The sequence below is a fragment of the Octodon degus genome, unplaced genomic scaffold (genome assembly GCF_000260255.1).
Source record: "Octodon degus isolate 3935 unplaced genomic scaffold, OctDeg1.0 scaffold00193, whole genome shotgun sequence".
In the NCBI taxonomy this organism is placed as follows: domain Eukaryota; kingdom Metazoa; phylum Chordata; class Mammalia; order Rodentia; family Octodontidae; genus Octodon; species Octodon degus.
Window position 1 is genome coordinate 3,292,776 of NW_004524769.1, and position 27,804 is coordinate 3,320,579.

Sequence of the window (27,804 nt, forward strand, 5' to 3'; positions counted from 1 at the left end):
AGTGAGTTCAAAGCCAGCCCAACCTGATTGGCAAGACCCTGACTCGAGAAAAACTAAACTAGTTTTCTGATAATGTGACATTGATACATAAACTTTCACTGTTTTCAGGGACTTGTCTTACAATAATATAAGAGATCTTCCGAGTTTCAACGGCTGTCGTGCCCTGGAGGAAATGTGAGTGGGTCTTCGCTCTACTTGCTGCGGCTGAGTCCGCTGAGTGCCTGCTGCTGCGGGTGGCTGCTCTGCAGGCTAAGGCCTTGCTTAGGGATGCATGCAGCAGGGCTTCCCGGGAGCAGAAAGTCGCGTCTCCACGCACGTGGGGGCGCACCCCGCAGGCGCCGGACCGTCGCGGACTCTGCCGGCCACTGTCAGGAGGCCAGCGAAGATAAAACAGATGGGAGAAGTGGTCCCAGCTCTAGAGGGGGCCAGAGGGGACAGCGTGTCCCCATCCCACCTACCACAGCAGCACTGGTGGGAGTCACTTGGCAGGTTGGAGAGTAGTGTGGATCCCACCTTTTGAAAATTTGTTGAGACTGGCCTGGAACTCACTGTGATCCTCCTGCCTCGGCCTCTTGATGCTGGGACGGCAGATGTGTGCGGCCACAGGCAGCCCGTGTGCTCCTTGCCGCAGTCCTTCCCTGTCCCGTCCCAGGCCCTGCCTCTGGGTGTTCTCCTTCTTCTCACACCAGGGAGAGGCTGTGAGCACGTGGCGGAGCCGCTCTGGGCATGAGCTGGGATGGAAACCCGGAGGCCAGCTTGCCTTTCCAGGAGCTGTTTCCCTCGAGATTTTAGACTTAGGAAGAGCTTGGCCGAAGAGAAAGTGGCGCGCGCGCCCTCTCACGTCGCTCCTGTCTTCGTTTTCAGTTCACTGCAACGTAATCAGATCTGTCAGATAACGGAAGACACGTTCCGTGGCCTGGTGTCCCTGAGGATCCTGTAAGTTGCCTGTGATGATGGCGACGGTCTGGTGCAGCTGCACACCCAGGGCATCTGCGGCTCTGCAGTGGGAATTTCGCAGGCGGTCTGCCCCGCTCCCAGCTTCACCTCTCTGTATCTGGTGCCGTCGTGCTGTGTGTCCTTTGAAGTCCTCACTTGGGGCTTGGGGCAGTTCAGCATGCAGAGCAACAGATGCCCAGGCACGGCACCACAACCCACAACACGGCAAGGTGGCCGTGTGGCCCTCAGGGCCAAAGGCTGGCCGGTCCCTGCACTGGGGGAGCTGTCCTCTCGGCAGGGCCTCGTAAGGCTTTGTTTCTGACTGAGAGTTATCCCAGGCACCCCCGAAAGTCTGGGAAGATGGAGGGGACTGAGCCAAAGCTCGACCCCCGCTGCCTGTGCAGGGCTTCTGTGTGGAGCACAGAATGAGCTAAGTGGTAAATGAACAGGCTTCTTTTAACAGAAGGAAGGTTGGGCATTTCAGTTGGGCACAATTACAGCGGTTGAATCTGCTTTTCCAGTGGACTCCCTGTGAATAGTCCGGCAGGCTGGGGGTGTCGCTCCACGTAGGGCACCTGCCTGGCCTGTAGGGCTCCTGGTGGACAGGGAGGGAGGGGAAGGAGAGGAGGAAAGAAAAGATGGCAAACATACATTGTGCTAGACGGCGCTAATCACTATTCTGGTTAGGGTTAACGGTGGGGACAGACTGGCTACTGTGTACTGTCCCTTCTAGATCACAGATGCCAGTGACAATCTGCTCTTTGATTATACCCAAGGTTGTCCCATAATGTCCCCCAGATGTGTTCTGGAAGGAGTCTGTCCCCCTTTTGGTTTGCATGAACATCCGGGTGATTTCTTAGGCCTCTGTCCCTCCGGAAGCCTTGGCCATGAGCCTGAGCCCAGAGCCAGCCCTGGGCCGATAGCCTTCTGCCTCCACCCAAGAAAGAGTGCTGTCTGAGGCCCTCTGGAATTCACATGTTTGCTTATTGATTGTTTGTCTTCTCTCAGGCGCTATCACTAACCTTTGAGAAGGCAAATAATAGGAAACCTGCTTTTATTTTCAGCTTTTCCAAGAGCTGGGTTCCTTTTGCCTGGCTCACGGGACCAAAGGTTACTTCATAGCGCATAATATTTTTGCACTGCTACCATAGTGATACAGTGGGGAAAGTCACACCTGTGGTGATAGACGCCAGCCCAGAGCATGCCAGGGAACATGACCCAAGAAGCGGAGGGGTGACAGTGGCCTGCTGAGCCCGGTGGTCTTCACTAGCAAGGACATACAAGACCCTCTATCAAAAAAGTTAAAAATAAATAAAAATAAAACTGCCTCACCTTCTAATGTAGTCTAAATCCTGGCCATGTCGTGTGTGCTTCTGTAGGATCCTGATAATGTGCTACTCTTACAATTGCAGGGATCTGAGTAGGAACTGGATCCACGAAATCCACAGCAGTGCCTTCGCCACACTTGCGGCCATCACTAACTTGTAAGTGTGCAGCCTGCGCGCAGTGGGCAGCCGGTGCTGCCCGTGCTTGGCCTTCCACACGGACACGTCGGAGGGCTTTCTCTGCTTCCTTGTTAGTCATGCATGGATGCGCGCATGCGGCGCACTAGTGACAACATCACCGAGGGCCAGATGTGTGTGCCCTGAGCTTAGCCTTCTGAATGTCACTGGGGGGACCAATGTCACGTTCCTGTGTGTGCAGGTGCTGCGGTAACCTCTCTTGGGAAGGGAGCCTGACACTGCTCTTGCATTTCAGAGACGTGAGCTTCAATGCACTGACCTCCTTCCCTACGGAAGGCCTGCGTGGGCTCAACCAGCTGAAACTGGTGGGCAACCTGGAGCTGAAGGACGCCTTGGCACCAGAGGACTTCGTGAGCCTCAGGTGTGTTTCTACTTATTTGTCTTTTTCGTTGTTAAAATTATGGTAGGCCCTAAAATTATAGTGTCTTGTTTTTTGTTTTTTGTTTTTTCTGTAGTGCCAGATTTTTCTGATAGGCTGTAATTTAAGAGTATTTTCTCTCTCCATCCTTGCAAATTTGGAAATTTGGTAAGGAAAATAGAATGAGCATCACTCTGCAGTTGTTGAGATTACAAACTGCATCCCTATCAGAAACTCATCGTGGGGGCTGGGGAGCTGTCTCAGTGGAATAAGCACTTGCCTGGCAAGCGCAGTGGCCTGAGTTCAATCCCCGGTTCCGCAAAAAAAAAAAAGAAACTCATCATGGCGAGCGTGTGCCAAGCGTGTACCTTGAGCTGGGCAGCACCCTGAACTGGGCAGCACCCTGAACTGGGCAGCACCCTGAACTGGGCAACACCCTGAACTGGGCAGCAGGAGGCTGCAGAGCGCTGATGCAGTGTGGAGCCGGGTGTGGGCCGCACTCCTGAAGGCCAGCACAGGGAGGCTGAGGCAGGAGGCGCGCCCTGAGTTTGAAGCCAGCCTGAACTGCATAGCAAGACCGTTTGTAAAAAGCAGTCTAGTGTTGTGAAGCTGCAGCACTCCAAGAGATGTTATAGACCACACTAAATGCAGGAGGGAAAACCCTGAGGTTGTCCTTGCAGGAAAAGAAAATAAACACATTGCTGTGAACAAAGGCATTTCCTATAATGGTGTGGCCACTGGTGACCTGGGATGTTGTTTTTAAATGAAACTGCCAGTTTTATCAGATAAATTGAGTGTGACACTTCTCCTTTGTGGTTTATTTTTTTGGGGGGGGGGTCAGTGGATACCAGGAATTGAACTCAGGACTTGCGCTTTCCAGGCAGATGCTGTGGCCCTGAGCAGTAGCCCCGGCCCTCTTTCCTAGCTAGGAATCTGAGGCCTGGCTGGGAGAAGGCTGTGCTGGTGGAAGCCAGCCAGGTCAGACTCGCTGGCCCCTGGCACCAACGTGCTCTCCAACCTCTCCCCAGGTCTCTGTCAGTGCCGTATGCGTATCAGTGCTGTGCGTTCTGGGGTTGCGACTCCTACGCGAGTTTACACACGGAGGACAGCACCCTGCAGGACCACAGCGTGGGCGACAACAGAGGTGCTTGGGGCATGGCGGGTGGGGTGCAGCCAGGAGGAGGCAGCTTGCATGTCCCTGCCCTAACCCTCCACCTCAGCCCTTACTGCCAAGCACCCCCAAGCCTTCCCCACTTCAGAGGGGCCACGGGGAGGTGTGGTCTGCCCGGCTCATGACCAGTGCCTCTGTGCCCAGGTGCTGCAGGCAGGGGCAATGGCTCAGAAAGTGCAGAGCGTCGGGAGCACAGTCAAGTCATCATCCACTGCACGCCACCCACAGGTATGGCTACGCTGGGCATAGGCCCTGCCGGGAATGTGGGTGGGGTGGGCCATGCAGGGCTGCCTCTGCCACGTCCTGTGGAAGTCAGGGCAAGAGTCCCTGGTGGAGGGTGCTGTGGGGTGCTTGGTGGGGGCTCTCTGTGAATGCTGCTTTTCAGTCTTTGGTGTGTTTATTGGTTTTTGTTGAGATAGGGTCTTCCTGTGCCTTTCAGGTACTGTGTAGCCCAGGCTGGCCTCTAACTCAAGGTGATCCTCCCGCCTCAGCCTCCCCATAGCAGGCGATTATGGGCGTGCAACACCCAGCCCAGATGGTGGTCTTTGAATTCTAAGACTAACTTATGCTGCTGGTGTGCATCAACGTGTGCTCTGTTACTTTGCTGTTCTCGGCACACCCTTTTCTTTATGACCCCCTCATTGCGCTTAGTCCTGGGCCACTTGCTGACCCAGATGGAGTGTGGTTCTCTCATCACCACCTGCCTTGTGGACCAGAGAAAGTGAATCAGTAATTATAAGTAAAGAAGATTAACTTTTGGCTCAGTGGTGTGCTACAAACCAGATTCCCGCATTAGGGTGACGTCACAGGATGAGTTGAACATTATTTTTGTAACTCAGAATCTCAAGAGTTGGGGCTGGAGAGATGGCTCAGTGGTCTAAAGCACCTACTTAGAACAAGCTTAGCAAAAGCATCAGGGACCGCGGTTCAATCCCCCAGCACCACATGCCAGCCAGCCCGCCCCCTGGTGGGCTGAGCTGGCCTCTCTCTCTCTCTCTCTCTCTCTCTTTCTCTCTCTCTAATAAATAAATAAATAAAATTAAAAAAAAAAAAAAAAGATTATCCTTTTAAAAAAAAAAAAGAATCTCAAGAGTTGGCCAGGCACAGTGGTGACGCCTGTCATCCCAGCACCCAGAAGCTGAGGCAGGAAGATCACTTAGGATTCAAGGCCAACCTGGGCTACATAACAAGAGACCATCTCAAAAATGAAACTGGGGCCCGAGCTTCTGCAGCCCTGTGTCGCTGCTGTCAGTGGAAGGGTAGAGAGCTTGGAGGGGGCTCCTTAGTGGTGGGTTGCTCCAGGCTCACCTGCCGCTCTCCTGTTTCTCTGCTTCGCTTAGGCGCCTTTAAGCCCTGCCAGTACCTGCTGGGAAGCTGGATGATCCGCCTCACAGTGTGGTTCATCTTCCTGGTGGCGCTGCTGGCCAACCTGCTGGTTGTGGTCACCACCTTCGCGCCCGGCGCGACACCCTCCACCTCTAAGCTGCTGGTGGGCCTGATCGCCGTGTCCAACTTGCTCACTGCCGTCTACACTGGTGTGCTCACCTTCCTGGACGCCGCGTCCTGGGGCCGCTTCGCTGACTTTGGCATCTGGTGGGAAACAGGGGGCGGCTGCCGGGCAGCCGGCTTCCTGGGTGTCTTCTCCTCCGAGAGCGCCGTGTTCCTGTTAGCGCTGGCGGCCGTGGAGCGGAGCCTGTCTGCCAAGGACCCAGCACGGAGCCGCAAGGGCCGACGCCGGGCAAGGGCGCAGGTGCGGGCGGCCGCGGGCCTGGCCTTCCTGGGCGCGGCAGCGGCGGGCTGCGCGCCCTTGGCCCGCGGCGGAGCCTTCTCGGCGTCGCCCCTGTGCCTGCCGTTCCCCGCCGGCGAGGCGCCCGCACTGGGCTTCTCGGCCGCACTGGTGCTGGTCAACTCGCTGGCCTTCCTGCTGGCGGCCGCTGTGTACTCGCGGCTCTACTGCGCGCTGGAGAAGGCGCGGCTGCGCGCCGGCGCCGTGCGCCACGTGGCCTGGCTCATCTTCGCCGACTGCCTGCTCTTCTGCCCTGTGGCCTTCTTCTCCTTTGCACCACTCGTCGCCGCCGCCCCTGTCAGTCCCGAGATCGCAAGGTCGGTCACCCTCATCTTCTTCCCATTGCCTGCCTGCCTCAACCCGGTGCTCTACGTGCTGTTCTGCCCGCAGTTCAGGGAGGACTGGGGCCGCCTGCGGGGACGCGTGGCCCGGGGAGGGGCAGGGCCCGGCTCTCCGGGCAGCAGGGACAGCCAGGGCGGCCGAGGGGACCACACCCCACGTCCGGACCACGCCGCCTGCGCCCACCCGCGCGCGCCGCTGGCATTGTGCGACTGCTGCGAGGCCCTGCTCCTGGCCCGGCCAGCCGCCTGCGGGCTCCCAGGCAGGTCACACAGCTGCCCAGCCTTGGCAGCTGCACCCTGCGCAAGCCCCGAGGGCTTCTGGTTCGAGTGTGGCTCTCAGTCGGCCGACGAGGAGGACTCTTTCGTGTCAGACAGCTCGGAGCAGGTGCAGGCCTGCGGGCGAGCCTGCTTCTACCAGAGCCGTGGCTTCCCGCTGGTGCGCTATGCCTACAACCTGCCGCGGGTCAGAGACTGAGCCGGCCCGTGTGACGGGTCCCTGCTCTATCGCGCCTGGGCTGCTCCAGGAAGGCGGCTGGCAGCTCCATTCCCCAGCAGACAGCTTCAGAGCAGAGGTGCAGGGGTTGTCAGCTGGTGAGAAATGCCGTGGCTAGTCCGTGAGGCATGTTGACAGGATGCAACTGGGAATAGCAGTGGCAATCTCCGGCTTCCCTGCTCCAAGGAGCAAGTCTACAGTGTTCTTGAATTAAGCACAAGATAAAGAAAAGCTGTTAATATTTTTCGAAGCTATCGTTTTTGGGAGTGGTGGGTTACACAGGGTCTCACTGTACTATCCAGGCTGGCCTTGAACTCACTCTGGAGCCCACCCTGGCCTTGATCTCGCCTCTCGAGTTCTGGGTGGCAGGTGTGCATTGCCACACCCAACTTAAAACTTCTTTTAAAATAGCATTTTATATACCTGAAGAAGAGTTCACTAATTCTCCCCAAAGTCTCACCGCTAATCTCAGGACAAGCCCAAGACCGCAAGAGCCTTCTGCGTCTCATCCCCTCTTGGACAGAAGGGAGGCACGGATTCTGTTCACAGCACTGATCAGGTTTAGAGCAGAGCATGTTTTAAGAACAGTATTAACAGCTGTTAGTCTTTGTTTTTAATGGCAGAACATTTGTTTGGGGTCACTGTCCTTTGATCGTATGATTATCCCCTCCATGTTTGGCAGTTGAGGAAGAGGGGACTGTGGCCGTGTGGGTGTTGGGATTTGGGGAGGCTGAAGATGGGGCTTTTCAATAGCACCTGAGAGGTCTGGTAGCCAGGTGTGCTTCCCCCGATGCCTCTAACACCAGCGGCTCTCGGACCTTGTCCGGCTGTGTTGGATTGACATCTTTTTAGGGTCTGAAGCCCTGAAGGGAAAGCGTTGGTGTTGCTGGGAGTGGTTAGGTCCCAAAGTGTGTGTCCTTGTGGACTGGTTCTCCTGACTGGTGCCGTGCTGCAGAAACTCCCACTCTCCCCATACTTTGATTTCAAAACAGATTTTTAGGTGATGCTGGCGTAGTGAAGTACACCTGTAATCCCAGCCCTGGGGAGGCTGAGGTAGGAGGACCGCTGCGTGCTCAAGGCTAGCCTCAGCGACACAGAGACCCTGTCTCAAAACAAAACCCCCTAAAATCTCCAATATTCCAATGCTGAGCTTTCTTAGACAGGACAGATCCGTCTTGGTGCAAATAGAGGGAATAAAATACAGCCTGTCTTTAGAAATTCACACTTCTTGATTCTCAGTTATGGGCTTTGGATGTTGCTGTGTGTAGTAGGGCATTCTGATTGCTCAACATCTGCAAACCGGGCTAAATCTCCAGCAGACCTCCTGCCACATGGTTACCCCACGCGTCCTGAATTGGGGAAGCTGGATTACAGTTTAATGACTAAACTGTATATATGTGCATATAATGAATTTTTATCTTCTGTAAATTAGTTTTAGAACACAAGCTGGGAAACGTGGCCTCTGTTCATTTCGTCTCATGAAAGCTACCTCTGAAGTCTAGTGGCTGCCAGTAGCAGGACATTCGTTCACTTGTGGTTTATTGACCTTTTTGCATTGTATATAGTCTTGGTTGTACATTGTCAGTGTAATTAAAACAGAATCTTTGTATATCAAAATCATGTAGTTTGTATAAAATGTGGGAGGGGGTTATTTACAGTGTGTTGTAATTTTGTAAGGACAACTATTTACAAGTTTTAAAAATTGCTATCATGTTTATATATTTACATATATGATCAATATTAAATCATAACTTGGTAGGATCCTAATTAAAAGTTGTTTTCACCAACATTCAGGTTATTAGAAACTTGATTTCATTTCAGTTAAAAAATAGGAGGGCTGGGGAGATAGCTCAGTAGAATAAGTGCTTATCTGGCAAGTTCAAGGTCATGAGTTCAATCCCCAGTACCGCCAAAAAAAAAAAAAGAAAAGAAAAAATAAAAAATAAGATAGCAGATATATAAAATATATGATAAGGGCCGGGGAGATGGCTCAGTAGAATAAAGTGCTTCCCTGGCAAGTGCAAGGGCCTGAGTTCAATCCCCGGTTCCACCAAAAAAAAAAAATGATAACCAGAGCTACACATACGGTGTCACATACAGTATTGCACACAGTGCTTTGAATTATTAAAGTTTCTAGAAAGTAACCTATTTTGCCTTAATATATAACTAGGTATATCAGTGCATTTATTTAGCAGTCTGTAGTCAAATTGAAATTGCAAAGAGTAGAAAACACTACTTTGATACTCATCTCTAAATATTTAAGAATACTTTGCCATGTTTTAGAAGTCATATCTAAGTCTGAGCCACGCCAAGCGAAGCTCGAGAATGAAAATCCCATCGGTGGTCACATCTCTCTTTAAACCATATGGTGAAAGCATGAGCCCAGGATGGTGGCGCTCACTGTGATCCCAGCCCCCGGAGGCTGAGGCAGGAGGGTTGTGGGTTCTAGGCCAGCCTGGATGACAGAAAGAGATTTTTGTCTCAGAAACAATCCCCAATGCCTGCATGGCACAAAACTTTATCAGCTGCCCTCAAACTCTCATTTTACAAAGGAGAAAGCAAAGGGTTTAATGAAATAAAGAGAATCTATTCCTATAAAGAAGACCTTGACCAGCGCCCACTCTTAATTCCGGACACTGTGTGGGCTTCAAACTTCATACATGTTTCCAATTTCTGCCACAGAACAGTCACCCTCACATGTCCTGGCCCCACCGTGACTGTCCCCCAGTGTGCAGGGAACCCTTGCATGCCCCCACTCGGTCGTCTGCTTGATTATTTTCAAATAATGTTTTATGTGTAAGGGGACAACTCAGGACCCTGTGCTTGCCAGGCAAGCGCTTAATCTAGCGAGCTATCTTCCTGGCCCAACCCTAGTTAACACAAGTAGGCACGGTCTTTCCTTTGCTGCCTCCTCCCGTCCCTTCTTCTGGCAGTACTGGGATTAAACCCAACGCCTTTGTTCTCAGCTGTGTCCTCAGATCTTGGGGGGGAAAAAATTAAAACAGGTTCTAAATCACCTATGTTGTTCCAACTTGTTCTCCTGCCTCAGCCTTCCACATGTGGAGTTTAGAATAAAAGTCACTCTCCAAAGGCCACAGCACTGGCCCAAAATATCAACTGTATTGTAGGAGTGAAAATGAGAGAGAAAATACTACTAAATGATTTCTCTAAAATTTAAGGGGAGACTTGCCAGGTGTGGTGCATGCTGGTGAGCCCAGCCCACAAGGCCGAGGCAGGAGGATCCCCATTAGTGTGAAGCCAGCCTGGCTACATAGTAAGTTCAAGACTGGTCTGAACTACAGAGGGAAAACTACCCTGTCTCTGAAAACAAAAATTAAGGGAAGAGATGTGTATACATCTACTTAGGGTTCTACTGCTCTCTATTCTGGCGCTGGGTATCTACCTCAGCCCTTACCTAGGGCTCCAGGATCAATACAGATGGTGCCTTCGTTGGCCACGGTGGCCCTGAGGCATCGAAGAAAGGGCGTGGGTTGTCCAGTAAGGATCTTGAAGTCTGCGACACTGTGGACCCAAGAGGTTAAGTGTGCCAGTTGGGGAACTTCAAGTGGCACCATCCGTCGTCATCTCACCAGCCCCGAGCTGGAAGCACCGAGCATCAGTGAGGTCAGTGACCGAGCAGATTATTTTCCAATTTTAGAGGGGTAAGGCTTGGGAAGGCTGAACGGCTTAGTTATGGAATGTATCAGATGAAACCACTGATTGAAGTCCAAGTCTATTTTATTTTTGAACTAGGAATTGAACCAAGTGCCTTTTTTATGCTGTACCCCACTGTAGTTAAATCTATTGAAAACTTGCTTCACAAACTTTTTCAGTACTAGGGATCAAGCCCTCCTGGCCTTCACACTGAGCTACATCCCCAGCAATTTACTTTTAATTTTGGAACAGGGTCTGAAGTTACCCCACTGGGTTTGAATTTGCAGTCCTCCTGCCTCAGCCTCACAGTGCTGTGCCCCAACAAGCCCGGCTGTAAGCTTTTCTCTGCGTGAACCCTTAGAGGAGCCCGGGCCCTTTGATGCCACTGACCGTAGAGCTGTTCTGATGGAGGTTTATGCTGGGCTGGTCCATGCTAAATAATGGGTGGATGAAACACTGTCAATTGTCTTTGATCAACTTTATTACTGCTGGATTGCTCCAATTTTCCTCCATTTCCATTGTGTTTTTATTGAAATTTTAATAAAATACTCCATGTTAGTAGTTTCTCCGCTTGTCTTTTCTCCACCCCTGGTGCTGAGGCTGGAACCCAGGGCCATGCCCACGCTAGGCATGCGCTCTACCGCCGAGCTACGTCCCCAGCTAAGGCCTTATTAAGGCTTCTGGTCTGTCCTTGGCTGCTACTGTTTCTCCCCTAATTGTCTCAGGCCAAATTTTGCAGACCTAGACTCCATCAAAGATTCTGTGTGACAAGCTTTGTGTGTTGTTGAAGTCAATGTCCCATTTCGCCTCTCAGTATTTCTATCCGTAACAAACATGGGAACCTGGACAAAAGTCCTGTGTGTGTAAAAGTGGAGGCGATTTGCTCAGCACGGATACGCATGGGCCGCTGCTCCCTTCGGTCTTATTCCTAAGAGCTCCCCACGATCCCACAGAAGTTTTTATTCACTCATAAAATGCATATTTTAACGAAATGACTTTTTCCCTCCACGAGAGGTCGAGGAATACAAAGGCCGCACCTACCCCTGGGCTTAGCGCAAGAAAAGGTGCCCCCAGAGGCCCCAAATCCCGTTTGGACTGCGCGGCTCCCCCAAGCAGGCGAGGCGCGACCGGAACGCGAGGGGCCGCGCGGAGCGCTCGGGGCACACGCACACAGCCGCGCGCGGAGCTCTGCACGCCGCGGGCGCCCACAGCCGGGCCCGCCTCTGTGCGGGCTCCGTGTCTGCCCCCTTTACAAGAGGGTTCGCCTTACTCAGTGCCAGGCGGCTCTCGCGTACTCGGCAGCCGGCAGGAGCACAGCGAGCCAGGAGCGAGCCGCGCGCCCAGCCTCCGGGAGAGCGGCGCAGCTGCGGCCGGCTGGAACCCGCCCCGCCGCGCGCTCAGCTTCCCACGGCGCAGCCTCGCGGCGTCGGGCGTCTCCATAGCGACGCGGCCTACGGCGGCCCGGATTGGCCAGCAGCGGCGCGCGCAGAGCCCGCCGGGAAGGCGGATGGCCGCCTGGAGTACCGCTGCCGTTTTAAACGCGGGCGCGATGCGGGCGGCTGGGCGGCGGCGGGCGGCGTCGCCCCTTGGCCGTTCCCTGCCGTCTGCCGCTTCCGGGCCCAGCTCGTCCTCCTCGGGCAGTGGCCTCGGCCTCGGGTCGCGTGGACAGGGTCTGGCGGCAGGACGCTCGCCGTCGCCGCCCCCGAGCTGCAGCGACTCCACCCTGTCGCTGCTGTCCCCGCTGGGCCACCCGGGCTTCCCGTTCCACGACGGGGATAGCGACGAGGGCGACAGCGACGACGGCCACAGCGATGACGAAGAGGCCCCCGGCCGCGAGCCCCAGGGCCCCGGCCCAGGAGCAGCGGAGGCGCCGGCCTGCGACAGGTACACTGAGGCCGGGGCCGCGTCCGAGCTTTTCTGTGCCCTGTAAGCATCATTGCGGATCCTTCTTGCACCCAGGAAGCCCTGGGACCGGTCTTATCCACGGACGACCTGATTCGAGGATTCCTGGTCGTTTCGTTTTGTTTTGCTTGGGGTTTTGGTTTTTTAAAAGAGTCTTGCTTTGTGTCCAGACTGGCCTCCAACTCTCGGCGATCCTCCTGCCTCAGCCTCCAGGAAGGGTGCTGCGCTTATAGCAGTATTTATATGTATGTGGCAAGACAGCTGTTGGTGTAAGGCACTCGTAGGAGAGTAAGGGGACAGAAAGCATAATTTTAGGAAGTGACCCAAGCCTGCCCGCGCTTTCAAGACCAAACTTGAACTGTGCAGGGCAGACGCAAGCACATGGGTGGGGTCGCAGATCAGATTCCACTGATTCACGTTGAAGTAGCCACAGGTGATGGAAGTGAGTCAGAGAGCTGGGTCCCCTGAGTCCTGCATCGGAGCCTTGCGAGGGAGTCCAGGGTTGAGTGGACCTGCATGGTATTTTGAGGACCTGGGGAGACTGAGCAGAACCAACGGGGCCCAGCCACCTGGCTGCTGTGCAGCCTGAGGGGCATGTAGCCCCCTGTGGAGACCACACTGAGCTGACCCCACAGCTGACCAGGTGCCTGCAACCCCGCCAGGGAGAGCTGGACATATGGCTGTGTAACCGTGTGACATGCTGTGACCCTGCGTGCCCTGGGGAGAAGTTGCCTTCCTTCCCCAGTCCCTGAATCCCGATTGTGGGAGGTGGCACTGCGGAGGAAGCAGAACTGGCAGGTCCTTGAGGCCCGTGCTGAATGCTGCAGTGCTCAGGAACTGTGCTGCTGAGCGGCTTCCCTGGGAGCGGAGGATGCACCCTCGGGAGCCTTCCACACACTCTGTCCTCTTGGCCAGCTTTCTTAAGCCTCCGTGCTCCTGAGCTTTGGTGCCCAGCTGCTGGGGTGGGGACAGGAGGCCCCGGGCACAGCCTGCCGTGGATTGGGGCTGTGAGCGGCCCTGGGGCAGGGGGAGCAGAGTGCCGGCTGCCTGGGGCTCCAGGGCCGCGTTCTTGGCCCCACTCAGCTATGCAGGTAGGGGAGTTCAGGGTGCCGTGGGGATCAGAGGCACCTGCTGAGAGCACACGCGGGCTTCCCAGTGTGCAGGCTGCAGGGACAGACTCGGAGTTGGCCTCGGACAAGATAATGCTCCGTGATTTCTTTTTTCTTTTTTTAAATTTTATTTATTTGTGTGTGTGTGTGTGTGTGTGTGTGTGTGTGGCCAGCTCAGCCCACCAGGGGGCGGGGCTGGGTGGCATGTGGTGCTGGGAGATTGAACCGCGGTCTCTGTGCTTTGCTAAGCTTGTTCTAAGTAGGTGCTTTAGACCACTGAGCCATCTCACCAGCCCCAATGCTCCGTGATTTCTTAAGTCTGCAGCTCTTGGCATTTAATTGTAGGTGACCTTGAACTCAGAATGTAGCCCTGTCTGGCCTCATGGTTCTCCTGTCTCAGCCTCCAATGTACTGGGATGACAGGTGTGTACACCGCACCTAGCTTTGTTTTCTTTCTTCTTCTTTTTTTTTGGGGGGGGCGGGGGGTTACCAGGAATCGAACTTGAGATCATGTGCTTGCCAAGCAGGCACTGTGCCGCTGAGCTATATCCCTGACCCTGTTTTTTTTTCTTTTTAAAAAATTCCTATTATTAGGAAAAGTGTACATTAATAAATGTCTTTTTTGCTTATCACAACCTTCTTGATTGTGGGCGGAAATGCAGTGTGTTCTGTGCATACATTTTAAGTACACGTTAAGGCAAAGTTTTGTTGATTGATTGGTTGATTAGTACCAGGGACTGAAATCAGTGCTTATGCTGCTGAGCTATCCCCCTGCCCCCAAAGCACAGTTTTAATACTTATTGTCATAGAGTTAGAAAAGTGATTCAACTGATTTCTTCTTTATTTATTTTAATTACTTTTTTAACATTTATTTATGTGTGTGTGTGTGCGCGCGCGGGCCAGCTCAGCCCACCAGGGGGCGGGGCTGGCTGGCTGGCATGTGGTGCTGGGGGATTGAACCGTGATCCCTGTGCTCTGCTAAGCTTGTTCTAAGTAGGTGCTTCAGACCACTGAGCCATCTCACCAGCCCCTGATTTCTTCTTTAAACAAGGGTTTTGTATTCTTGGCCCTTTGTCAAGCTGTGCTGTCTTGCTCTAAGGGACTCGTTGCCTGTGACAGAGTGCACGGGTGGCTGGAAGCCCTGGGCATTAACCACATGTCTGGCAGAGTTGCACAGGCAGTAAGCGTAATGTCAGAATCCAGTCTTGAGCCTGTAATCCAGCTTATGGGCAGCTGAGACAGGAGGATCGCTGTGAGTTCAAGGCCAGCTTGGGCCACATTGAGAGTTCATGGCTAATCTGGACTATATAGTGAGACCCCTGTCTCAAGAATCTCAGCAGCGGAATCTCAGAGGGTGAGGATGAGCTGACTGTCCTGAGAGTAAAAGGCACAGCGAGTGCCTTGGAGGGCCCAGAGCAGAGCAGAGCCAGCACCTTGGTGAGGGTGCTGCTGGTGGGATGGCAGCTGCTTCAGGGTTACTGTGTTGCCTATGAGGAGCCGGTGTCGTAAGCTTCAGATCCAAGCACAGTGAGGACGAAGTGGGAACCCCAAGGCCCTCAGTCTCCAGGACCTGAGCTCCCACCCTGGCCGCCCGGAGCTTGTGGAACTGCAGGGAGAAGTTCTGAGCTTTGCTAATGGCAGAGACCGCCCACCACCAGAGGAGGTGTCACCCTGGTGACCCAGGGGTGGGCACGCCTGGCATCATCAGGCTCAGGTGCTGGGAGCCCCAAGACTGGAGATGGGGTTACCGAAGGGTGCATTTGAGGGCTGCTTCTGCCAGCGGAGTGCAGTGAGATTTGCAGGAAAGAGGAGGGGGTCGAGAGACCAGCCTGGGCTGAGGGAGCTGGACCCCCCATGGCGGTCAGCATGCTGGCGGGAAGGTGGCCAGCTCCCTGGAATGTGTGCGGAGGTGGGCCCCAGAAACGATGACAGCCTAACTGAGGTCATCACGTACGGAACTGGTGGGAAGGAGAAGCCTGGAGCTCAAGGTTGAGGTCTGGCTGGAAGTGGCTTGGAGTAAGAGTGGAAGCGGTGGGGTCAAGTGAAGGCCTTCCAGCCAGGCACAGTGGTGCAAGCCTGGAATCCCAGCTTTTAGGAGGCTGAAGCAGGAAGATCTCAAGCTCAAGTCCCACCTCTCTCAGAACACAAAAGGGTTGGGGATATAGCTCAGTGTGAAGGTCCTGAGTTCCTCTCTACCACAGGAGAGAACAAGAAGAAATGATAACAGTGGCAGTATCTCTTTTCCACTAGGACACAGATTCCAGGAGGACATGAGCAAATGAATAAATAACAGCAGTAGAAAGAAGTGAGTAAACTGACTTTTTAAGGTAGAAAAAGTTGTACAAAGCAGCGGATGAGGCCGTCGCGTGCCACAAGGGGAGACCTGTGTGCTAACTGGCTTCCAGTGCTGCATCGGGCGGCTGCCTCTCTTCCACGGTGCCAGTAGGTAAAGCTATTGCTTCAATTACTTTAATTAAGTTTTGAGCCAGGGTCTCCCAGTGTAGTCCAGGCAGTCCTTGAGCTTGCAGTGTATTCTAGGCTTCCCTTGAACTTGTGATGATTTTCCTGCTTCAGCCTCCTGAGTGCTGGGATTTCGAGGATGCATCACCCCCCACCCCCGCCCCCCCGCCAAGCACTGTGGCTCCTGAATGGGAACACGGCTGGGGGCATAAGTTCATTCACACTTGGGTTTCCTTTCCACCATGTGTCATGTTCATGTGTAATTCGTGTAGATTCGTAAAATTCACAGTGATGGAAATGCCGAGCTTTCTCCTCTGCAGCAGTGCCTTGGAGCCCAGGGCTGAGCAGGGAGAGCGGGTGGAGGAGCGCATGGCTGGTGGAAGCCTGACCCCGTGGGAGCTGTGGTTCGTGGGCAAAGAGAAGGAGGAGCGAGAGCGCCTACAGCATCGAGCACTGGAGGTGAGGCTGCGCTGCTTCCTGCCTGGCCCTGGCCTGTGACAGGAAGAGAGAGCAACCCCTGCCCGTGGGACAGTGTGCGTGTGCGTGTGCGTGTGCGTGCTATGTGAATGCTAGGAAATCAAAGGACAGACGTGGTCTGTGTCCCTCGGAGGAGCACATGGCAGCCCCAGCTCGGCATCTGAAGAGGGTGCCATCTTGCTCGTCCTCCCCCAGGGTAACCTCTGAGGTCGTGGTGCTTGGTCTTCCACACTCCAGCCATGTGAATTCTTAAAAGCAGACCCACACCCCAGCAGCCACCCACTTCAGGCTGCTTCTATGGCCATCTGGGACCCCTTCCTCTGCAGGCCCATGTTCCTGGAGGAGGTGGTGGTGCCCTGCGCGCAGGTGGCCGTCGCCCCACGGAACACAGAGCACCTCCATGGGCGATGCCAGGATAATCTGGGGTACTCCAGTACATTTTCCCAGAATATTCCCACGGCAGACCCTTGCGTGTGCAGGGCTGGACTCACAGATGGGCCCTGGCAGGCACAGTGGCCGTGTAGACCCTGGCGTGGACACGCACACACACAGGGCTTTGTCAGGCACGGTTTCTCGAGGGGACCCGGCCCTGTGCCCAGGAAAATGTGAGAGAATTGGACAGAGGCGTTGAGTGCCATCTGCCCCCACGGAGGAGCTGCAGCGACGGCCCCCAGTCCTCAAGGGGGTTGCTGTGCGCACGGTTCCTAAATCTCACCGCCCTCACTTGTGAAGTAGTTGTGGGTGAGCCCTGGCGCCCTGTGTGCTTGGCATTTGCTGTTTGGGACCTAGCAGTAGCTGGATTCCTATAATTTGGTATCCCTAAGCTCAGTATCCCAGTTCTCTGAATTCTTTGGTTTGGTTTGCTTTGGTTTTAGAGACAGGATCTCTATGTAAGTCAGGCTGGCCCTGAACTCACTGTGATCCTCCTGCCTCAGCCCTTCTGTGCTGGGGTGACAGGCTGTGCCTCTGTCTTGTCCCTTTCACTGTGCTCTCACTCCTTGGAGGAGATGGTGGTGCCCTGCGCACAGCTGGCCGTCGCCCCACTGAACGTGCAGCACCTCCTGCCGGCTTAGAAAACCTTCTTCCCTGAAGAGGGAATTAAAGTTGTGCTCTCACTTCCTGTCTCCCTCCTCTTGAGCCCTCTATTGGCACAGTGGGGAGAACAAGATGATGGGGGATCAGTTGGCAAGTGCTTCCCACTCCCCTGCTGCCTCCTCCTCCTCTTCTCCTTCCACTTCCCTTCCTGGAGCAACTGTCTCCATACCCAGCATGGCACAGTGAACTGAGACAGAGGCTCCCAGGGCTCGGCGCGCAGGTGGCTGAAGGCTTTTGCTGGTGCTCATGGTGCCCACAGGTGTGGAGGAACCCAAGTGACAGCTGTGTGCCAGATGGTATCTTCAGGACTTTGGGGGTGCGGGTCTCAGTGTTGAACAGCAAGTTCAGGATGGGTTCCCTGGCAACACGGTCCCTGAGTTGTCCCATAGGGCAGCCCCAGCCCGCAGTGCCCTGTGAATGGTCTGTCTGTCTGTTTGAGATGCGGGGCTCACGTGAGCACTGGGAGATTGTCCTTGGCACTTCACCCAGGCAGGCCGAGCAGGCAGCACCCGGGAAGGGGCGGTGGGCAGGGGACCTCAGCTGGTGACCTGCACCTGGGGGGGAGAGAGCCACTCGCCAGCCCCCTCTGGGCTCAGGCTATGATTGGGCAGTGAGTGACAGTGGCCTTGCGCCGGCTTTCGTTTGGCCACACCAACACATTCTTTCTCCTAAGGAAGTGCCCGGGCCTGTCCCTCCGAGCCTGAGAGCAGTGAGATAATCTGGGGTAGAGACGTGGTTTTGTCGTACACCCCAGCAGCTGTAATATTGTGAAAAAAAAGATTCTTTTCTTTTCTCTAGGAAAATGGAATAACTCTTTCCTGTTTCTTCTTTGGCTTAGCTCTGAATCAGAATTTTCACTGAGGGATTATTTGATTCTCGTTCCTCACTTCATCAACAACCCCACAGCCTTTTGTGCTCTATAGAGCAGTCACAGTTCTCTTGAGCAGCTGCCAGAAGCTCATGACGGTGCCAGCGTTTATGTGTGGGAAAGTTGGTTTCAATGAGGCTGATTTTGCTGAAGTTCAGTCTAAGAGACTAGTGTCTCGCTGCCAAGCCGTGCTTTGCACCTCCAGAAATGACTTCCACTTCCTCCACCCCTGCCTGCTTCCAGCGAGGCTCGGCTGCTGCAGGAAGTTACTGTGCAGGGCGCTTGGCCCAGCCAGGGGGCTACATTCCTGGTTCATTCCCTTAAATTCAGCCCTTTTAAGAGAGGGATTGCATACTTCTGCTAAGTGTTATCTTTTGTCTAAATCAAACCCACAGGAATTAAGTGAACAGATAGAGAAAAGAAGAGCAATGCAAGAGCGGGAGAGAAGGAAGGCAATCGCTGAGGAAAAGCACAAGGAGTGGGTGCAGAGGAAGGACAAGCAGGTAGGCCCGCCCCTTGGTTCTCGAAGATTTTCTGTGGCTTTCGGGGCTTTGACTCTGGGTTTCCTTCACTGCCCCGTGAACGTTGATCAGGGCTCTGTCGCCCGCTGTCCTCTCTGCTCAGTGCCTGCGGGGTCTCCAGACTTCTGGCAGCTGCTCTTCCTGGCTCCCGCCTCCTCCTTCTGTTACTGTGCAGAGCTCTCTGTCCCACATGCTTGGGGCTGTCCTGGTGTCCTCGGCACCGCCTCTATCTCTGCAGACTGTGAAGCCAGGGCTGTCCTCCTGGGCTGCCTCTCCGCCACATGGGAAGACAGACGCCCAGAAGTGCCTGCTGGGGAATGAACCCCTTCACGTCCATGGTGCTGCATGAAGCTGGCTGTGTCAGCGAGGTGGCCACCCTCTGCCCTTGCTCGCCTCGGTGCCACTTGGGGTCCCTGTGCTCTGCTATCTGACTGTGGTCCCCGGAGAGCACACAGCGATAACCAGGCCCAAACATCTTTGAGGCATGTTCATTTTACTGGAAAATTCCAAGAGAGAAATGTATATTTTCATATGAAATAAGCACAGCTCTGTAATGGAGTTGAATGCGCGTTTTGTCTTCATTTTGGGTGGTGCTGAGAATCCAGCCGAAGGCCTCACCTGCGCTGAGCGAGTCCACCGGCGGGCTGCGCCCCAGCCCTGAACTGACCTGGTTTTCAGGGTACAAGCAGAGTTGCTAATAGTGTTAACCTCTGCCCTGTGCTACCTGGCCCCAATACTCCTGCCGCAGAGACGCTGAGAATGTGCCATGACCCTGTCTGCATGCACTTTTGTGTTAGTGGGATTGAACCCAGGGCCTCCACACAGCTGTGTCCCCAGCTTTTTTTTTTTTTTTTTTTTGAGGTACCAGGGATTGAACTCAGGACCCTGTGCTGAATAGAATAAGGCAAGCACTTATTCTACTGAGCTAGCTCCCCAGCACCCCCAGCTGTTTTCATTTTGTATTATGAGACAGGGTCTCACTGAATCCTGAAGTTGCCCAAGCTGGACTCCAACTCGCAGACCTCCCACCTCAGCCTCTTGTATAGCCGGGATTACAGGTGCGCACCACTGATTCTGGCCTCTGTTTTCCACTACTCTGGTTACTGTGCAGAGCTGGGAGCTGTGCCCATGGCCCACAGGCCAGGCCAGCTCTGTCCCCACCCCGCCATGCCATCAGCAGCCGCCCATGCTTTGCCTTTGGCATGATCAGTGCAGGAGAGTTTTAAAAGACTTTGTTGCCAATTGTGGCTTTCTTGTTTTTACAGATTTAGGCTGGTACTGCTTTTCTTTTTTTTTTTTTTTTTTCCTTTTTTTTTTTTTTTTTTTTTTTTTTTTTTTTTTTTCCTTTTTTTTTTTTTTTTTCTTTTCTGCTTTAATTATTAAAGTGTAATTTTAATGGCTTTAAAGAAATGGCTAAAGTGGAGGATAGTCTAAATTATTAGTTATGATGTGATGTCCTGATCTCTTGTTGAATCTTATGCCCAGCTGCACTAGTGAGGGTCAAAGGCATACGTTCTGAAAACTGAGGAGGCAGTCTGTACCACCTTAGGGGTTAAAGGAGGGAGACTCTGTGTGTGTGTGTGTGTGTGTGTGTGTGTGTACCATAAAGGCATTTGCTTGGTACTGTCTGAATCGGCTAAGGGTACCCTTTGATAGTTCACCCCATCCCACAATATTAGAAGAACATGTTCTTTGTGAATGAATGCTATGACCATTGCCAAACTAGATGACAACTTTTTTGTGTGGTACCAGGGATTAGAACCAGGGCTTTAACACTGAGCGATAGCTAGTGCTTGTTAATTTTTTATTTTATTTTGTGACAAGGTCTTGCTAAATCATTAAGTTGCCCAGGCTGGGCTCAGCCTCCCAGTCCTCCTGCCTCAGCCTCCTGGAGTGCTGAGGTCATGCACGGGTGCTCCCACAGCTGGTTGTGGTAGTGTGTCACAAAGCTGCCATGACCTTCATTGTCCTGTTGGGCGTGTTGCTGCTCATCGCGGAAGGGAAGCTTGTCTGGGGAGCTGTGCTGAGGTCCCGTCTACGTAGTACCAGTAGATCTGATGCAGCTCTTGAGGGGGGAAGAAAAGATATCTTGGGAGGGAAACGGCTCTCCCTGGCGTGAGTCAGTGACTCTCACAGGAAGCCCCGGGAGGGAAAGGGCTCAGGCACGAGCCTGGTCTGCTGCTCCTGCGTGTGGTCAGGGCTCACTGGTGGTGGAGGGTTTCTCCCGAGGCCCCTGTCCGCCCTGTCTGCACTGGCCCTGCCCAGCTTCCTGTCTGGCATCTGCCCTGTCTACACTGCGCGTGTGGTCTGAGCCGGCCGTCTTTGGGCTGCTGCTTCCCTGAGAGCTTCTGATGGAGAATCTGTGCCGTGTCACAGGGTGAGCTCCTCACGCCTGACCGCAGCTTCTTCAGGTCTTTTTAAGGAAAAGCCTCCTCTTACACTTGGGTCACAGACTAATTTATTTTCTAGGATTCTTTTGAACAGCATTAATACACATTTTGAAAAAAGTCCTCAATGTCAGTGTTTTGATGTGATTTACAGAGAAGTCCTTTTTAATTCTCAGAATACCTGAAATCCCTGTGTGAAGAGCACTGCCAGATCTGCCAGCGTGTGGGATCGCGTCCGTTTATGGGAGCGGCTGCGGCCGGGCAGGGCTGCCCAGGTCGAGCCCGCCCTCTCTCCCGGGGCCAGGAGCACGGCAGGCCTGTGGACACAGGAAGGCCTCCGAGGCACGGTGTCCCTGCTCGGCTGGGGCTGTGTCCTGCAGCAGCGGCTCAGCTGAGTCCCACCGTGGCCTCCTGGTGCAAACCGAAGGCACTGACCATGGACAAGGCATGCAGCTGTGTCACCTGCCAGCACCCAGCAGGACCCTGTGTCGCTCTGCTGGGGCAGGTCCGTGTCTGGGCACATCGGTGGCCTTGGGAGCCACAGCCCGCTGGGCCCTGTCCGTGCCCCGTGCAAGTGTGTGCTTGGTCAGGCTTCTGCGTGCAGCTGGCGGATCCGGCCTGTGCCGCTGAGCCCTTTTTCTGCTGAGCCACACACACGTCTCCGCTGCTAGGTTGATGGCAGTTGGCTGGCTGTGGTTTGGGGTGCTGGGGAGAAACAAGCTTTTCTGTGGCTCCGTGGCTGGGTGGAGTTTGTCCTCAGGCCCACGGTGTGGCGCCATGTGTGATGGCCCTGCCTGCCCCTGTAACCTCTCCCAGGACCTGCTTGCATCTTTCAGGGGCTCTGAGACAGATGTGGGGCCGGGCGTCCCTGGCAGGGTGGCTTTCCCCACATTCCAGAAGGCACGACACAGGGGACCCCAGCCAGCTGCCTGCATAACCCCTCTCCTGGCTTCCTCTGGACACCACATGACTGTGTCTCTGTGGGTTCCAGCACAACTGTGCTGAAACTGAATTTACCTTGAAAGGCCCCACTCGGCCAGCCGGCTGGCTTCCTGGCCATTTCCACATCTCTTCTGTTGTTGACATTTTGGGTTTTACTTTGCATTGGTTAAAGTCTGTCTGTCTCCCTTTCTGTTTCCTGAGACAGGGTTTGCTGTGGAGTCAGACTGGCCTTGACAGCACTGTTCCATTGTTCTGGGGCTGGAGTCCCACTGTGTTGCCCTGGCTGGCCTCGAACTCCTGACTTGGTGGCTGGGACTGTAGACGCACACCGCTCTGTGTGGCTTGAGTTGTTTCATGTGTGTCTTGTTGCTTTTCCTCCTCTGCTGCGTGCTGGAATGTGCCGGCCTCAGAGCTGCTGGACAAGCGCCCCGCAGAGCGACACGCAGGCTGCCTGCATGTCCCTCGTCTAACGCGTTCATGGCAGGTACTTCGTCTTGTGATTTTTTTCTTAATGGTATTTTTAAAGAACAAGAGTTTTGCATCTTGATGATGTTCGGTTCCAACTCTTTTGTAATTCGTGGTTTTTCAGTCTTTATTTAAAAAACATTTGCCCACCCTAAGAATGTAAGCAGTCTCTGCTTTTTTGAGAAGTTTGATAACTTCTGCTTTCGTCTGTGTGCAGTTTGAGCTCGTTGTAACGTGTGGCGTGAATCAAGGGCCAGGACCCATTTGTTTGCACACAGATACCCAGTTATTCCAGCAGTTTATTGGAAAAGGAATCCTTTGTTTAAAATCAAAAGGCCACGACTATGCAGCTCTTATTTCTGGATTCCATTATCTTTGGCTTATATCCCATAGAGTACTAACCTATTGCTAAAGTTTTGTAATTCGGTAATGTATACTTGTGAACCTTAGCCGGCGCAGGCGCACCAGCTGGCGGCTGCGCTGAGGCTGTTCTGGCCCTGCGCCCTGCTGTACGTGCCCCGCAGCCTGTGCGTTGGCCTTGCCCGCGTCCCGCCGGCTGCCCTTCCGACTGAAATGCCCACGTGATAACTGGGGGAGCTGCTGTTGTAGTACCATCAGATTGACGTGTCTGTCAGCGCGGCGCCGGCCCCTTCATGTCCGTCTCGGGCCGGCCAGCAGCGTGCTGGCTTCCCTGTGCAGTGGCTTCCCCATCGTCCTTCCGGGAGCGCCCAGGCACCTCGCAGGTTGTGCGCGAGAGCCGTCGTCTCGCTGTTCCTGCTGTTGCCTTGTTTTCACGCCTGGTTCTCGCATCAGTGTAATAACTAGCTGCTGCTGCTGCTGCTGCTGCTGCTTCTCTTTTTTTTTTTTTTGGCAGAACTGGGGATTGAACTCAGGCCCTTGCGCTTGCCAGGCAAGCCATCCCCCGGCCCAATAGCTGGCTTCTTACATGAGCTTGGATGTGTCCCTTTTTTCTGTTTTCTACAATATTGCAACGGTTATTTCGCAGTGTGATAGAATCTCCTGGAAACTGTTAGAAGTGCAGTTTCTGTGAGGAGGCCTTTACTTGGGGTTGTTTTTATGAGTAGATAATGACTCCAGCCCTATTTCTGCAATCAATTTTGGGAAGGGTGTATTTTAAGAAGTTTTGGTATTTGGCTTCAGTTTACGTTTTTTGGCTGAAAAGTTTTTTTTGTTTGTTTGTTTTTTGTTTACCACTGTCTCCTTTCATTTTATGTCTGCTTGACCCGCAGCTCTCAGGGGTGCATGGTGTGACCTCAGGCAGATTGCCCTGTCTGTTCCTGTGTAAAAAAGGGTAATGCTAGTACCCTCCTCGCTGGGCATGGTGGCACCCACCTACGATCCCAGTTCTTGGGAGGCTGAGACAGGAGGATGGCCTCGAGTGTGAGAGCAGCCGGTTACATAGTGAGCTCCTATCTCGGAAAACACAAAATAAACAATAGCAGCACCTCTTCTTGCTGTGTCTGGGGAGCGTGCTCAGCCGGATGAGGCTGACTGCCCTCTCACACCTGTGCAGCCGAGCCGCTGTGTCCTGTCAGTCCCATGCCCAGTGGGTGACACTGCAGGCCTGAGGGAGGATCACTGAGACTCCTTGCTGGGTGAAGGGCGAGCCTTCAGGAAGCTGCGTGCCTTGGCCCTGGGAGGGCAGCATGTGCCTGTGTGGGGTCTGCCCCTCCCTGTGCTTGTGCAGGGGTCTACCCCGCCCTGTGTGTGTGTGTGTGTGTGTGTGTGTGTGTGTGTGTAGGGTCTGTCCTGCCCTGCGCATGTGCCCAGCCCCGAGGACCCTTCTCCGGCCTTGGGGCAAAGGTGTGGGCTGAGCCCAGGGATCAGCCCTCCGTTCAGTAGGGGCAAGTTGTGGGGATGTGGGGGTCCCGGCCTGGGACCTTGAGGCAGCGTGGCAGCTCTGCTGTAGACGATGAGTCTGTAGCCAAGCCAGGCAGCCGCATCGGTGCAGAACTCAACTGACAAACACGAGTGGCCCCGCCTGGACCCGTGGACTGCTGTGTTCAGAGCCACATGCTGCCACTACCACCCAGGTGTCTGCCGTGTGGGCCGCCTGCCGGCCATGGGCACACACAGTGCGTGTCTTGGAGGGAGGGCACATGGCCACTTAGAACTACTAAGAGGCAGGACAATCTCAGATTGTAACTTTTGTTCGCTGCTTTATGCAGTAAGGCTTCAGTGAGCGCCTGCTCTTCACTCAGCGCTGTCCTGGGCTGGAGCGGGCACTGCATCAGCACCCCATGCTGCTGCAGCCCCACAGGAGACAGCAGGGAGGGGTCATTGCGTGGACAGACGTTACATGTTTCTACAGCGTGGCAACAACCACCACACTTGTGCCTGTTTTAAGAGTTGATGAAGGTTTAGGAAATTGTGTATGCAATAGTCTTCCCTTAGATGAGGATAACTACAGATATTTCAACTAAAATGCCCCATTTTCATTTAAGAAACGAAAAGAAAGAGAACAAAAATTCAATAAGGAAGTGGAGGAAAAGGCAGCGAAGGAACTGGAGAAAGAACATTTACAAGAAAAGGCAAAGGAAAAATATCAGGAATGGTTAAAGAAGAAAAACGCTGAAGGGTGTGAGAAGAAGAAGAAAGAAAAGGTACAGTTCTCTTGTGAACGTGGTGTGTGCTGTGCCGGGGAGAGCACAGGAGCGGGTGTGGCGAAGGCTGGCACTGCCTTGGCGTAAAGCAAGTAATGAAGCTGGGTCTGGGCCCCGACTTCAGAAGCCGTCGGTCAGACTCAACGCTGCGCTTCCTCCCTTTGATTTCTGGGTGCGTTTTTATGTGGTCATATTGTAGTCACTTTGTCTCAGTATAAATCAGTGCCCTTGGCAACCAGCAAGTCCTTTCCCTTTGGATGCGATGTGTTCCTGTGTGCAGAGGGGGATGTCTTAGTCGTGCACCCCTGGCCTCATTTACTCTTGCTCTCAGATTACAGAGAGTTAGCTCAGCACTGCAGCCAGTGAGCGCGGGCGGGAGCTGTCGGGAGAGCTGCGGGAGGGGTCGCGGGAGCTGCTTGGCGTGTTTAGCTAGAAGGCCCCTCACGTGCCTGGGCCTTGTCATTTCAAGGAAAAGGAAAAGCAGCGGCAAGCTGAATTACAGGAGAAGAAGGAAAATGCCGAAAGGAAGTTCAAGGAATGGTTGGAAACGGCGAAAAACAAGCCTCGCCCTGCGGCAAAGAGCTATGGCTACGCCAGCGGGCGGCTCACAGGTCGGTCTGGGGTCCTGGGGCTCCGTCACTGCAGGCTGCGGGCCAGGTGTCACATGTTCTGGTTGACATGCTACCACGTAGCTAAGGAGGCCCTGCAAATGTGCTCGTACTTTCTGTCAGTTGCACGCACATTTTTTTTTAAACCAACTTTTTATTTTATTTTATTTTATTTTATTTTATTTTATTTTATTTTATTTTTGTGGCCAGCTCAGCCCACCCGGGGGCAGGGCTAGTGTGGCATGTGGTGCCAGGGATTGAACCGCGGTCCCTGCGCTTTTGCCTAAGCTTGCCTAAGCAGGCGCTTTAGACCGCTGAGCTATCTCGCCGGCCCCACACATACATTTTTAAAGATAATACAGGCAAAACTGCAAAATTGCTCTTAAGGCTGTGATTTCTGACCTTGGGCCAGGTAGGCACACTCCAGGCTGTATGGCGGTCCAGCTGAGCAGAGGAGCCGCCTGCCAGGGACAGGGAACACCCTCAGACCACTGCTCATTTCAGAAAGGACAGCTGCAAGGTGGTCCCGGCCTAGCACGTGGCAGCTCTTCTGTGGTGGGGACGCTCAGGCCAGTGGCAGGCAGCACTGCCACCATGGAGCATGTCACTAATCTCCCCTTGCTGTGCTGTGGGTTTCATGCTGCCATGGGGCATTCGCGTCTGCAGATGGCGTTATCCTCGGGTCCTCGTCACCTATGCTCGTGTCCTTTCATACGTTATGATATAGAGATTGGTGTGTCTTCGTGACAGAGGTTTGAGGGTCGCTCCCAGGCCCTTCATCCTCCCTGGCAGTTGCTTATCCCCAATCCCAGCACTTGGCATCCTGTAAATACAGCAGGACACTGCGGGAGGTGTCACACACACACTGTCACCTCACACTTGCCGCAGTTCCAGACGGTCCTGGTTCCTTTTGCTGTGTGTGCAGACAGTCTTGGTGGCCTTTGCTGTCTGGCCTTGGGGACCAGCTCATGCCCAGCCAGCCAGCTCCCTGAACGGTTCAGAGAACAGAAGAAAGGTGCGTTCACCTTCAGGAAAGCTTTTGTAGGCTTATTCATAGCAGTTTTAATATTGTTATTTGGATCCTTAAGATGATCATATATCTCTTAATATCCTCTATAGCACTTAGTGTTTTTGCAAAGTATCATTCCTTTGAAAATATTCAGGATTTTGGGTTCTGAATGAGCCAGGTGTGGCTTATCAATGATATTTATCCTTCTGACATTTAACCTTTTCCCTAGGAGTTTAAAACAAGTGGTTTCTTTGACTCAATTTTTTTTCGATTTTGTTTTGTTGTGAATTCCTGATGACTTTAGGTTTTTACAGTGGAAATTCCTACCCAGAGCCATCCTTTTACAACCCTATCCCCTGGAAACCCATCCACGCACCCGCTCCACCGGAAGCCAGGGTTCTCTCAGGGCGCAGGAGCAAGAGGCCTCCGGGACCCCGGCTGCCCCCAACGTCGGCTTTGTCAGCATCCTTGTCCTTGTCCTCCTCGCTGGAGGCTCGCAGGCCCAGAAGCAGCTTGTGCCTGGGGCCAGCTTGTGAAGCGCAGAGGTAGCCGTTGGTTGGCACCCGTATCCCCCAGACCCCTGGATTTTTCAGTCAAGAAACTTCTGTCGCAGCTTCGGTGCTCTGTGTGGCTGCTGGCGGCTGCCCAGGAAGGATCTGCCCAGGGAGTCCTGCGCTGGCCTTCACGGACCTGCAGCCTGGGCCCGCACACTGCTCTGCGGGATTCAGGACTAGACACCTCGCAGTTGTGCTTGTGTTTAGCTTGTTAACTCTCACCGTCATAGCAATAAAACAAGTTTTTCTGTGTTCTTTCATGGTGTGTTATGTTTATGAATGTAGTTACGTTAAGATTAACTTGTTCAAACATTTCTGAACTACATGACTGTGTATGCAATCGGAAGCCCAGAGTAATCAAAACCAGTCTGTGGATGTTTTTGGTGTTTTCCATGCCGAGACCCATAGTTCAAAACTAATGCGCTGAATGCCCGTCAGTGCGCAGAAGCCTGGGTCGGGGCTTCCACGGCAAGCTCTGTGCTCTGTGCTGGGTCTCGGGCGGGTGGCTGTAGGCCCGGCAC

The 27,804-nt window shown here is 53.8% G+C and overlaps 2 protein-coding genes across 4 annotated transcripts in view; both read left to right on the forward strand.

Annotated features, from left to right (window-relative positions):
• Lgr4 (leucine rich repeat containing G protein-coupled receptor 4) overlaps window positions 1-8,397 on the forward strand; it is a 36,204-nt gene extending 27,807 nt beyond the window's left edge. The window contains exons 14-20 of the mRNA XM_023704223.1: window positions 109-174; window positions 865-936; window positions 2,349-2,420; window positions 2,695-2,820; window positions 3,846-3,961; window positions 4,133-4,216; window positions 5,329-8,397. Of these exons, the coding sequence (XP_023559991.1) occupies window positions 109-174; window positions 865-936; window positions 2,349-2,420; window positions 2,695-2,820; window positions 3,846-3,961; window positions 4,133-4,216; window positions 5,329-6,590 (1,798 nt within the window). The 3' untranslated portion in view covers window positions 6,591-8,397. The remainder of the gene's footprint in view (window positions 1-108; window positions 175-864; window positions 937-2,348; window positions 2,421-2,694; window positions 2,821-3,845; window positions 3,962-4,132; window positions 4,217-5,328) is intronic.
• Window positions 8,398-11,778: 3,381 nt separating this feature from the next.
• On the forward strand, window positions 11,779-27,538 carry Ccdc34 (coiled-coil domain containing 34). 3 transcript variants are annotated; one of them, XM_023704225.1, is made up of 7 exons: window positions 11,779-12,146; window positions 16,006-16,192; window positions 18,569-18,676; window positions 24,954-25,112; window positions 25,582-25,723; window positions 26,615-26,735; window positions 27,034-27,124. In XM_023704225.1, the coding sequence occupies exons 1-6, from the start codon at window positions 11,812-11,814 to the stop codon at window positions 26,710-26,712; spliced, it is 1,029 nt and encodes a 342-aa protein (XP_023559993.1). In that variant the 5' UTR covers window positions 11,779-11,811; the 3' UTR covers window positions 26,713-26,735; window positions 27,034-27,124. The 3 variants fall into 3 exon arrangements, with proteins under 3 accessions (XP_023559993.1, XP_023559992.1, XP_004644180.2); XM_023704224.1 differs by lacking the exon at window positions 26,615-26,735 and having other exon boundaries at window positions 27,034-27,538; XM_004644123.2 differs by lacking the exon at window positions 26,615-26,735 and having other exon boundaries at window positions 16,054-16,192; window positions 27,034-27,538.
• The last annotated feature ends 266 nt before the right edge of the window (window positions 27,539-27,804 follow it).